The sequence below is a fragment of the Corylus avellana genome, chromosome 8 (assembly GCF_965113065.1).
Source record: "Corylus avellana chromosome 8, dhCorAvel1.hap1.2, whole genome shotgun sequence".
NCBI classification, from domain to species: Eukaryota; Viridiplantae; Streptophyta; class Magnoliopsida; order Fagales; family Betulaceae; genus Corylus; species Corylus avellana.
In genome coordinates, this window is record NC_142497.1 from 10,528,515 (window position 1) to 10,540,562 (window position 12,048).

Consider the following 12,048-nt stretch of genomic DNA (forward strand, 5'->3'; position numbering starts at 1 on the left):
CTTAGCGGTACGGTCAGTAAATCCAATAACTGCTAACCGTTAGGCGGTTATAGCGGTTAGGCAGTTAGTAGTTAGGCGGTTAACGGCTAATACGGTTAAGCGGTTAACGATTAGGGGTTAGAAACCACCGGCATTGATACCCCTAGGTAAAATGCTATTTTGCCCATTGTTTCTCCCCTTGCCTAATTCCCTTCGTGTGAAAAGGAAAAAAACTGGGTGTTGCCATATAACGAGACGGAGGCCGAGTTGACTCACCGTATCTCTGGGCTCAGAAACAGGCTAGGCAATTGCAATCCCTTCCTCTCTATCTCTCTCTGTCTCTCCATGTGAGCCCGAGCCAAAGTAAATAAGCGGTCACTTCAAAACCTTCGCTTCCCTTCCAATGGAGCCTTCCAACCCCAGCCCCAACCCCAACCCCTCCTCCATGCGGGTCCTAATTCGCCCGCCACCCACTTCCTCTTCGCCCTTCCAAGCCCCTCTCCCTCCTCCTCCAGACCCCCCACCACCTTCTTCATCACAACCTCGCTTTCCAGAGGGCGTCGTCGTGGTGGGCTTCGTTTCCCGAAGACCCGACCACTCTGCCCGCCTCATCAACCGCGTCCTCGACTCCAATGTCTTCGGCTCCGGCGCCCTGGACAAGACCCTCTGCCTGCTCGACAAAGAGGGGGTCAGGGACTCGGATTGGTTCAAGTCCAGGAGAATCAGCTACTACCACCACCAGGAGAAGGGAATTTTGTTTTTGCAATTTTCTTCCACCCGCTGCCCCGCCATGGACGGGCTCTCGGAGCCCGGGTCGATTTTTGATTCGGCCCTCGAGGAGCGTGACGTCGGGGATCTCCAGGGGATGCTCTTCATGTTCACTGTGAGTCCTTTTCCGTTTGCTTTTATTTTATTTTATTTTTTCAAAAAAAAAAAAAATGTTTTGTCAGTAAGAGAAGCTAAAGAGTGAAGCCATTCTGAAACACATGAACTGGTCTCATTTATTTATTTTCGAGTATGAATTGTGAAACCATGGGAGGAAATTTGGGCTTCGTTCAGATTGCGTGTAGAATATTATTGGACTCATTTGGTTCAATGGCAATTACCGTTGGCCTTTTATCTATCGGAAGATTATTCTTTTTTGAATGTTGTATGCCCAGTATGGTTTAATAGGGTTGAAGTTCTTTCCATGAGAAATAGGTGGGTTTTGGTAGTTCCATACAATCAGAAAATGCATGTCACGAACTTCACAAGTTTTCTCCCCTTTGATCAGTAAGCTGCACAAGCATCCGGTGGGTTTTGAGTCCCTAATCTCAACTTCCATCGATACTAACGGCGTGGGGAAGTGTCATTTGAGCTATAGCTCATTGGCAATCAAGAGCTTGTTGTTGGGGTGTTGATCCTTGATGATCTGGTCATCTAGAGTTGGACTAGAAGGATTTAATTGGAATCTGTATTTTGCCATTTCTTTCAAAATGGTTCCTGTTTTGTGTCTTTTGAAATTCTAGTGTAGAGTCTTCAATAAAGGAAAAGTACTCTGCCTATAGAGGGGGGGATATACAACAACATTGTAGTTGTTTGGAGCTTCCAAGATCAAGTGTTTTGGGTTCTTGATTTATGGGTCAGTGTGGTGTGTTTGTATTTTTTTATGAGAATGTAGTCTAGTAATTGGTCTATCTGATGATCAACTCGATTAGTGATGCTTGCAGGTTTGCCATGTAATAATATATATCCAGGAGGGGTCACGCTTTGATATTCAAACTTTGAAAAAATTTCGAGTTTTACAAGCTGCTAAGCATGCTTTGGCTCCATTTGTAAGATCTCGAACTACACCACCATTACCATCTAGGCCACATTCTTCTTCATCCACAGGAAATAGCACATCCACCACCTCCTCCAGCAATCCTTCTCCAGGAAGAACTGGTGGCACCTTGAGTCGCAATGCTTCAGCTGTTTCTCTCATGTCAGGTTTAGGTTCCTATACCTCTTTCTTTCCAGGACAGTGTACTCCAGTCATACTGTTTGTTTTCGTTGAGGATTTCTCAGATGTGCCAAATCCAAGTCCTAATGTCGAGGAGTCAACAGATACTTCCTCATTTAATCAGTCTTCTAGCTTGAGCAGTTTAGCTAGACCAAGCATGCCAGTTAAAGGTTCAGTTTCTGTTATGGTGCTTGCACGCCCTGTGAATAAATCTGAAGGTGGTTTTAGGAAGAAACTGCAGTCGTCTCTTGAAGCACAAATTCGCTTTTTAATTAAGAAATGCCGAATACTTTCAGGTTCTGAAACTAGTCATTCTGGTTCAAGAAGTGGGGTTGCTTCAAGTTCAGCACCATTGTTTTCACTCGATGCATCGAGGGCAGTTGTACTCTTAGATCAGTCTACAAGTCAGAGATGTGAATCTCTTGAGTTTGCCATTGGCCTTGTGGAAGATGTCTTCAATGGAAAAGAAACCTCAGATTCTCTTCTGCTTGAAACCCATAGTCAGAGTGCGAGCAAAGAGGATGTATTGTCTCTAAAGGAGTTCATTTACAAGCAGTGTGATATTTTAAGAGGGAGAGGAGGCCTGGTCAGTAATACCAACAGTGGCTCAGCTGCTGGTGTTGGTATGGTTGCTGTTGCTGCAGCTGCGGCTGCTGCCTCAGCTGCATCTGGAAAGACATTTACCGCTCCAGAACTTCCAAATCTAGAAATTTGGTTATCTTCCAGTCAACTAATTTTGCAAGGAGTGCTCTCTGGAAAAGGTGGGTGCATAGATGAAACTGAAATTGGTAAAAGAAAACCTCGTCTAGTGAACACTGCTGCTCCACCACGGGTTGAAGGACCTTCTTTGAAAAATATGGACCCTCTGGATGTTGCAGTATCTTGGTTGGAATGTGGTAGAGGACTGAACACAAAATTTTCCACTAGGTGGTGTGAAAGAGCCCTTCCAGCTGCCAAGGAGGTTTACTTAAACAACTTGCCTGCTTGTTATCCAACACCGCTGCATGAAGCTCATTTGGAGAAAGCTTTGCATGCCTTCCACTCAATGGTCAAGGGACCTGCGGTGCAATTTTTTGCGAAAAAGTTGGAAGATGAATGCACGCATATCTGGAAGTCTGGGAGGCAATTGTGTGATGCTGTTAGTTTGACCGGAAAACCATGTATGCACCAGAGGCATGATGTCCAAACTGATCAGTCAGATTTAGAACCTGGGGTCAAGCCACATTCCAGTGGATATGTATTCCTTCGTGCTTGCACATGTGGCCGTTCACGGCAACTGCAAGCTGATCCTTTTGATTTTGAATCAGCAAATATTTTTTCCAGTTGCTTTCCAGATTGTGACAGGCTCCTTCCTGCACTTCAACTTCCAGAAGTAAGCAATACAGGACCTATTCAGCTCTCCTCATGGAGTTTGATACGAGTTGGGGGTGCAAGGTACTATGAGCCTTCTAAAGGCTTGCTTCAGAGTGGGTTCTCTGCCACTCAGAAGTTTCTTTTGAAATGGACTATATTTCTAGATATGCGTAAAAGCCCAAATGGCTTACCTAAAAGTGCTGTGCAACATGGTTCTCTAACCAGGTCAAGTGCAAAACTCAAGGTTAATGCAGATATGGATATTAAGAAAACTGGTATTGCACAGATGTACTCGGGAGATTTGCAGACTGGAGGTGAACATCAAGGGAAACCTTCTGAAAACATCAAGTTTGGTGACAATAAAATCAGTTTTGGTAGAGGTCTTCCCAATTTTATATTGAGAAAACCATTTTCTGCGGTCGTTGCTGGATCAGCAGCCACAGATTCAGGATTCCCTCCTCTCCAGCAGAGTAGGCAATCTTTATCAGTTTCAGATAAGGATAAGCAAAATAGGGCAAGAGATCGGAGTGTTGAACAGGCTCATGCAACTGATGATGATCAAGGATCTCAAAAGTCTGAAGATATTTTATCTGGTCAGCAAGCCTTAAATGGTGTGGATACTAATGGCTACACAGATGGGGACCCCTTCTTAAGGATAGGCAGTAATGTAGTTCCTGTAAATGTGAATGGCGGTGAAGAGATGAAAATGAACCCTTCTTTGAAGCATGTAATAGCGTATGTTGGATTTGAGCATGAGTGCCCCCATGGCCATCGTTTCCTATTGAATCCAGAGCATTTCAATGAACTTGGATCCTCATATTCATTGTTTGAAGAATCTCATATCACTTCTTCAGTTGAAATTTCAGACCATAATGTGGCATACCCTTCAAACCTACGAAAAAATGGTGGTCATGGTAAAGTTCATCGAAACTCAAAAGTGATGACTGCTAGTGCTGTAAAAAAAGAGAAAAACATGGGTAAGCCAAAGGAGATAGTGGCTAATGGCAAGCTATTTTTAGGTGGGACAATTCAGTTCTCTGGGACAGGGAAGGAACAAAATCAGACATCCTCCAGTTTATCAAAACTGCCCAACTTTGTGAAAGAGCTTGAAGGGGGCCTTCAGTCTATTGGCCTTGATGATGGTGGATGTGCTTTCTCCATGTTGAATAGAAATATACCAGTTTTCATGAACTGCCCACACTGTAGACTCTCCACGAAAAAGAAGGATCTACCAAAGATTAAATTTGCTGGCACAATATCACAGCTTCAAAGGATTTTTCTGGTACCAAATGTTGCTTATATGCATTTTTTTTACATTTATATTAGTTCTCTCCAAAACAAAATCTGGGCTTTCTAGCAACAATCCCGTGCATGAAGAGTTTATCTACCTTAGTTATCATACATTGTCAATGATGATTGAGTACTAGATGCTAATTTAAAGCAAAAGTATGATGCGCAAAATATTTGACGAGATTTAGCATTTTTGTCATGTAACCATACTAGCTGAAACTATTTCCATGGGTCAACAAAATGATTTCAACACTATCATATTGTTTTGTGCGAAAGATGGTGGGACATAATATCTTCAAAAATGCTTAGAACTTTTTTCTTTGACAAGTAATTGATTAGTAATTGCGATATCATTAAAAGCGTAAAGCGCCCCCATAGACACATAAAGTATACAAGAAAAGCCACCTAACTAGTCGGGGCAAAAAGAACAAGAAAAACATGTTAACTAATCACCACAAGAGAAACATAAGCAACTGTCCAGAGATATAAAGTGATGAAAAATAAAGACTTAGTCTCCTTTATAGCCCTCTCGCGGTCCTCAAAATTTCTATCGTTCCTTTTTTTTCCACAGACATCTTAAAGGCACAAAGACACCATCCTCTACAAGTTTCTAATCCCCAACCCTCCCTCAAAGATCAGCGTATAAACCTTCGGCTTACTCACGTAGTGATGTTTGAACTTTTCGCCTAACTCACCCCATAAGAAATCACATTGGAGCTTTTCAATACGGTTTGCAACACTCGTAGGGAGATGAAATAGGGACATGAAGTACGAAGGTATGTTGGATAGAGTGCTCTTGATAAGGGTAATCCTACCACTCTTAGACAAATACAACAGTTTCTAACTAGCCAACCAACATTTTATCTTCACAATAACGTCCCATATATGCTTGGCCTTATAGGAAGCCCCCAACGGAAGAGCGAGATACTTCAAGGGTAGGGACACAACCCCACAACCTAGAATCCTAGCCAACCCAGGCGCATTATCAACATATCCCACAGTGGTTCGGTATGATTTTAGTTACTTTTTTTCATTAGAGTAATGCTACACATAGCCTCCTTGGCATGAGGATAAACTGCTTAGTTCGTCTGGGGTGAAAGCTCCTAGGTTACCTGTTAACTAGTTCTGGCGGGTGGGGTCAGATACCCGTAGGAGTTTGATTAACAGTGAGGATTGTTGTACAGTATGCGTTTGCGACGTGCAATTAATCTGAGTAAAGTTCTCCTACGTTATCAAAAAAAAAAAAAAAGTAATGCTACACATACTCCCATTCTCTCACTCCCACTCTCATACACCCTTTGGTGGCTCCCACTCTTACCATTGGATTTGTGACACATTATTATTGGATTTTGATCCAATGGTGGGAGTGCGAGCCACCGAAGGGTATGTGAGAGTAGAAGTGAAAGAATGAGAGTGTGTAGCATTGCTCTTTTCATTATGGTTTGGTATAAAAAATTATTGACGTTACTTAGACTGGGTGAGGGATGCTCTATGTGTCCCATATGTTTTGGTCTGATGGAATCATTAAATTTTGCACATCTATCTCATTTTAAATTTCATCAGATGGTAAAACTAATAGAAGTCCTCCATCTTTCTCTGATCATATAGACCTTTAGATTGTTCAATGAGGTGGGAGGTCTTTTTCCTCAGTGACAATTCATTTCCATTGTTGTACATGAATCTTGGAAGCAGTATCTATCTTGTTGACTTAACTAGGTTGAGAATTCTAAACATATATTAGGAGGAGGGGCATTTTGAGAACAGATGGCTGCCTTCTGTATATTCCATGAATGAAGCATACTTGAAACTTATACACAATGCTACAGTCTCTATCTGATGAATTAACTAATCATATATCACAGGGAGGGGCATTTGGAAAATAAATGCCTGCCTTCTGTATATTCCATGAATAAACTATACTTGAAACTTATAGACAATACGCGTGTCCAATCAGAAATAACGAGGTTAGATTACTTGGGTTTATGCGTGCTGTTAGATCTGAAAGATTGAAACTGAAGTAAGTACAACACACATGATTATTTTTATATATTTGGGTTTTTCTTCTTTTGTAGGGGGGGGGGGGGGGGGGGGGGGGTGATGAATTAAAACTTGCTGTAAATGTGCTTCTCTTTATTTGATGATATCTAATCATTGGAATTTTCTTGTAGGTCACACCTCCATTTCCAGTCATATTAGCAACATGCCCTATTATAAAATTTGAGGTATGTCTCGTTTGCTAACTGTAACATGCATCAGTTAGCTTCATATAAATTAAGTGTACCACTTGTAAAGATAGGAATTCCTGTCGTCCTTTGTTCCCCGATTAGTTTGTATGTGGAGTTAAGACTTAAGCGTCATATGTTTGGTGATAAGGCAGTATTTGACTAAAGCTTACCTAGGAGGTGGTGGATTAGTGTGTATACTTCTTATATCTGTCCTTAGTACATCATCTCTTCTTGACAGATTAGAATCATCAAAAGGATTGTTTAATAGCTCAGTTGACTAGTATCATGAAATTTAGTCTTTTTTGGGATTAAATGATCCTCATGTTGATTTAATTATCCTGAATTTGAACTGTCTGTTACATGCGCTTGTCCGGTGTTTCAGTTTGAAATTTTTGCGTTTCCTGTTGTTGGTACACACTTAATGTTTTTGTTCTTAAAATCATGCATTAGATCTTTGTTGGAAATTCTAAGTTTAGCTTTCCTCACTTTATAGCAATCACTTGCAGGAATCATGCCTACCTATGAAAATTTTAGATTGTGAGCAAAAATTGCAGTTCAGCCTTGGATGCGGAGTAATCTTACCACCCGAGAGTTTCCTCGCACTCAAACTCCCCTCTGTGTATGGTGTGCTACTGGAGGATGGACGTGTACATCCTCTTAACCCTTTCGAACACAAACCAGAATTAACTGCCTGGATTGCCAAGGGCACGACATTGCAGGTCATGTCCAAGGATACCAGTTTTGATGAGGGGTTTCAAAATGTCAAATTTGCTGAAAGTTAGAATATGGCTGCTACAAGAATCAACATCTGTGGTGACTTTGCAATTTGCAGTGGCAGATTTGTGTGGCCTGCTCATCTTAAGCTAAGTCGAGGTGCGACCTTTTATACGATGCCTTGGATTTATTTATTTTAATTTCAAATTTTATTGCAGTTTACGGTCAGTATGATTTTCCAACTTCTATTTACTGCTCTCTCTCTCTTTCTTCTCGAGTCCTTGTATATCTTTCTATTGCTTATCTCCTAGGCACTAGGGTTTTTGCTGAGTTTTCTCATTTCACAAATTTTCTTGTTAAAACACGATTTGCAAAATATAAAGCAATTAATAAAAATGGAAATGTAAGCTAAATAATTGATAACCATGATATATATATTTTTTGATAAGTAATCGAGATATCATTAAAAGCGTTAAGGCGCTCCCAAGTACATGAGAAAAACCTAGGTAGAAGAAAAAAAAAAACAGGAAAATCGTGATAACTAATCACTTAAGAGAAATAAAAGCAGCTGTCCAAAGGTATAAAGTATAGAAAAATAAAGCTTTAATCTCTTCTAAAGACCTCTTGCGGTCCTTAAAACTTCTGTCATTTCTTTCCCTCCATAAATACCACAACAGTCACACGACGACACCATTATCCACACAGCTGTACTCTGAGCACTACCAACAGTCCACCAAAAAAAACCATGATATATCATAAAGCAATGCTATTGTTTCATTTTCATGGAAAACGCTGTTTAGTTGTGATTAAAATGAATGGTTGAACGAATTACTATAGCCAGTGTCAAGTAGTTGGAATTATGCTTTTTCTGAATTCATTTGAGGCTCAGCATGATGGATTTTTTCTTCGTTGATTTTTTCTTTTTTCACTATTCATGCATTGATAATCCATGAAGCAATATATATAAATACAGATGAGGTTACCATATATTATAGGTATGCTAATATAACAAAACTTGAGAAAGTTTGATAACTATATGGCAGGATACATTATATACATACATACCTGTACATATGTGTGTATAGATTGATTTTTAATAAATTGTCAACGATTCTATCATGGTAATTTTAATAACTTTAATCACACAAGCATTCTTAATGTATAAACATATGTCCTAAACCTATCTTAGTGTCTTTAGTTGCAATTAGATAGTCTTTATATTAAATGTGGTTGTATCGATGTGTGTCTGACACCTTGTCCAATAAATATTTGATGTATTTTTAAAATAGTTTTGATTATCAAACTCAAAAGAGAGTGCTGGATATGTATTGGTGTGAGTATTGGAAGAGTAATGGCATTCCAATATGAATATAGCGCTTTTATAAATATCCAATGCTTCTTGAAGTGCTGAGGATGATGTTCTCTAGTTATAAATGGAAACTTATGATTGGACAAGTGTTTGCAGGATCAGGATCTCAAAATGTTGCCTTTGGTGATTGGTCAGCTGCAACCAGAAGGCTCTGAGAATCTGAAATTTTCAGCTGTTGCCAGGTTTGTGCCTAGCTATCTTCCTCTCGATAAGCATCATCATTTATTTCACTATTGATCATGCTGCCTGTTTATCAGGTATGGTTTGGACCTTGTTGCTGCCTTCAAGGGGAGCTTCCTTACCCTGTGGTATACACTATATCTTTAATTTTCCTCTTGTCTATGCTAGATTAGTCAGGATTTGGTAGATACTTACATTTGATCTAATGTTCTTCAGAAGGATTTGGCAGAGTTTGGCTTTTTTAATGTATTGGTTCACCATAACTCTGCTGGATCTGCGATACTAACCACATGCTTGATAGTCCGGTAATCAAAATGATCTTTAAGGAAAATTTAGTGTCGATGGTAGTAATAAAGAATAATGATTCTCGTGCATTTTTTTTTTTTTTTGTTACATATCCTTCAAATTTTTGTTGTCCATTTTTTAATGTCAAATTTGATCTTGTCTTTTCCAAAAGAAGTGAATTTGGTTTGTAGCCAGACAGACGTCTACTCAGGCAATGGAAAGTACTAACATTTCTTCTCCTTTTATACGGTTGCATATACTGAAACTATGATAATCACTTTGAACATATTTTGACTAGGTGTGTGCGTGCTAGATAACACACTGGAGATTTTGAAAACAGGATTATTTTTTATTTTATTTTGTTGCATCGCCAACTTTGAGACTGCCGCAATCATGGCTGGCCATTAGATCGCTGCTCTAGGCTGCCGTGCAACAATCCGGCAACTCACTCCGGCTACAGAATCCGGTGATCTATTTCACCAATCCAGAGAAGCTCTCTTTCTGTTGCTGAAGAAGGGCTTGAGCCTAGCAGTTTAACCACCCTGAATCGGAACTATGAAGATCTTATCTGATTTTGTTTGGTTGGAATTGGAAAGTGGCTAATGTTTTGATCTAGTTTGTTAGTGTAGATGGAAGCTTTTAGCCATGTGAATGGAAACCAAGTATTTGGTGCTACACTTAAAAATATTTGAATCTTGGAAGTTGGAGTTGAATTAGGGATAATGATTATTCACAGTGATTGTTTGTCTGAATTGCTAGCAATTGGGGTAGGTAATATGAGAGACCCCATGAGACTCACTTGCTCGGGTTGGTGGTCGAGCCGCTCAAAATTTATTTGGGTAGGTGGGTTACATATGGAGTCTCTCACATTATTTGTTGAAATTGCTAATAATTCGGGCAAGTAATTGTAATGAATCCCAATCCATGAATAAGCAAGTCCGTATCTTGAAAATCCAAGGTTAAAGAGCTGATAAAGGGATCGCTTTAATGCAATAACCTAGGGAATTTTCATTGCGGACTTGAGGCTTCTATGTCTCTATTGTTGGCTTCTACAATTGGCAAAAGCCTTGAAGTCAAAGCTGAACCCATTATGAACACTAGATGAATCAGGGTTAGTTTAGGGTTTGGAATTGAGGATGGATTCAGATTTGGGTCATCTTGTTATTTGTTTCTTGGAAATTCGGATGTAGTCTCAAATCTTCTGATGCACGTCTCCTTCAGCTGAAGATGAGTTTCAGGATTGGGAGAGGGGAGAATGAATATGGATTCGGTTTATCTTTCTCTTTTCTTTTTCTTCCTCTTAGACAAGTACATTAACAAATAACTCAAAAAACAGTTTTCATCTTTAAATAAATAAAAACAAAAAATTCTCGCCAAAACATATTTCTTAATGTGGTGACTTCAGATTTCAGAAGGACCCGAGTGTTGGGAAGAGCCATCTCTCTCTTCTTAGATCCTTCTCGTTTGGCAACTTAGTGGGGTAGGGTGTGTGGTGGAAGGTGAACACTATTTGTGGATGATAGAGTAGGGTGCCAAGAGTGGGTGGAGAGTGAAACACATTTTACAAAAAACACCCCAAAACACAATATTTGTTTTGAAACATTTTATCTATTTTGGGAAGGACAACTCTAACAATCAGCTAGGAGATTTGTAATATTTTCTTTTCTACTTTTTTTTTCCCCATAAATTACACCAACCTCCCACAAGTTTGAAAAAAATATTAAGAACTTATCTTTTAATGTAAAAAACAGTACTTTGTAATCCATATTAGGCTGGAGCACTAACCCTCGCAAGTCGGTATTCATCCCTTATAAACTGTTGTTGGGGTCGGTTTTAACAATTGACTAACTGATCAAGAGTCAAGATGGTCAGCTACCAAACTGAACCAACTAGGGATGGTAATTCGTGTTTGCATGTCAGGTTTAGATTGTGTCGAATCATTGGTATAAAACTATATAGATCAACCTTAATTCGACTTATTTAATTAAACAAGTCAAACTGTTCAACCCCAATTCTCTAATTTTGTATTGAGTTCATGTTAAGTTAATGAGTTATGAAAAAAAATTGACAGCCATTATATTGCGTGTTGGGTTCGAGTCGTGTCGAGACATGTGTATAAAATTTTATAGTTCAACTGTAACCCGACCCACTTAATTAAACGGGTCAGACTCATATCGAGTTTGCAGGTTGTATCAAAAATTGCCAACCTTAAAACCCACCTATTTAGATTGATAGGCAATTAGTCCACCAACCGGCGAACCCAAACACGTGAGCTTGGGCCTATCTGTCTCAAGTCAAAATTTGTTTCAATTATGGGCCTCATTGTTGGGCCTGTTTAGATTACACTAATTGGTTAAAGAGAAAAAACTTTGAAGTAACCTACAACTACTAGTTCCCTGTAGCCTTTTTTCCCTTATTCAATTAAAAAAAATAATAATAAAATAAAAAAATTAAAAAAAACCCTACAATTACTAGACTGGTATATAATCAGAGAAAAAAAATAGTACTCAATGGTTTTTTAGTCCTTTGAGGGCACTATTTTTTTTTTAGTAATTTTATTTAATAGATTATTATACGATTTTCATACAACTTGATGATGTGAAAGTGAAAATCAATACTTAGATTAGCACTAGTAAAAGAAAAAAAAAAGTGGCTAATTTTTACTAGCACGT

The 12,048-nt window shown here is 39.2% G+C and overlaps 1 protein-coding gene across 4 annotated transcripts; it reads left to right on the forward strand.

Annotated features, from left to right (window-relative positions):
* The first annotated feature begins 200 nt into the window (after positions 1 to 200).
* LOC132163479 (uncharacterized) lies at positions 201 to 10,069 on the forward strand. Of its 4 annotated transcripts, none has more exons than XM_059573781.2 (7): positions 201 to 862; positions 1,689 to 4,595; positions 6,772 to 6,825; positions 7,335 to 7,701; positions 9,008 to 9,093; positions 9,169 to 9,219; positions 9,675 to 10,069. In XM_059573781.2, exons 1-4 carry the CDS (start codon positions 383 to 385, stop codon positions 7,608 to 7,610), a joined length of 3,717 nt encoding a protein of 1,238 aa, XP_059429764.1. In that variant the 5' UTR covers positions 201 to 382; the 3' UTR covers positions 7,611 to 7,701; positions 9,008 to 9,093; positions 9,169 to 9,219; positions 9,675 to 10,069. The 4 variants fall into 4 exon arrangements, with proteins under 4 accessions (XP_059429764.1, XP_059429765.1, XP_059429763.1 ...); XM_059573782.2 differs by having other exon boundaries at positions 9,717 to 10,069; XM_059573780.2 differs by having other exon boundaries at positions 9,169 to 10,069.
* Positions 10,070 to 12,048: the final 1,979 nt, after the last annotated feature.

Excerpts from the sequence above, each read along its gene's own strand:
- LOC132163479 (XM_059573780.2), top strand. The coding sequence starts at position 383 with ATGGAGCCTTCCAACCCCAGCCCCAACCCCAACCCCTCCTCCATGCGG. Across the intron at positions 863-1,688 it reads GGATGCTCTTCATGTTCACT|GTTTGCCATGTAATAATATA; the intron begins GTGAGTCCTTTT and ends TGATGCTTGCAG. Across the intron at positions 4,596-6,771 it reads AGCTTCAAAGGATTTTTCTG|GTCACACCTCCATTTCCAGT; the intron begins GTACCAAATGTT and ends ATTTTCTTGTAG.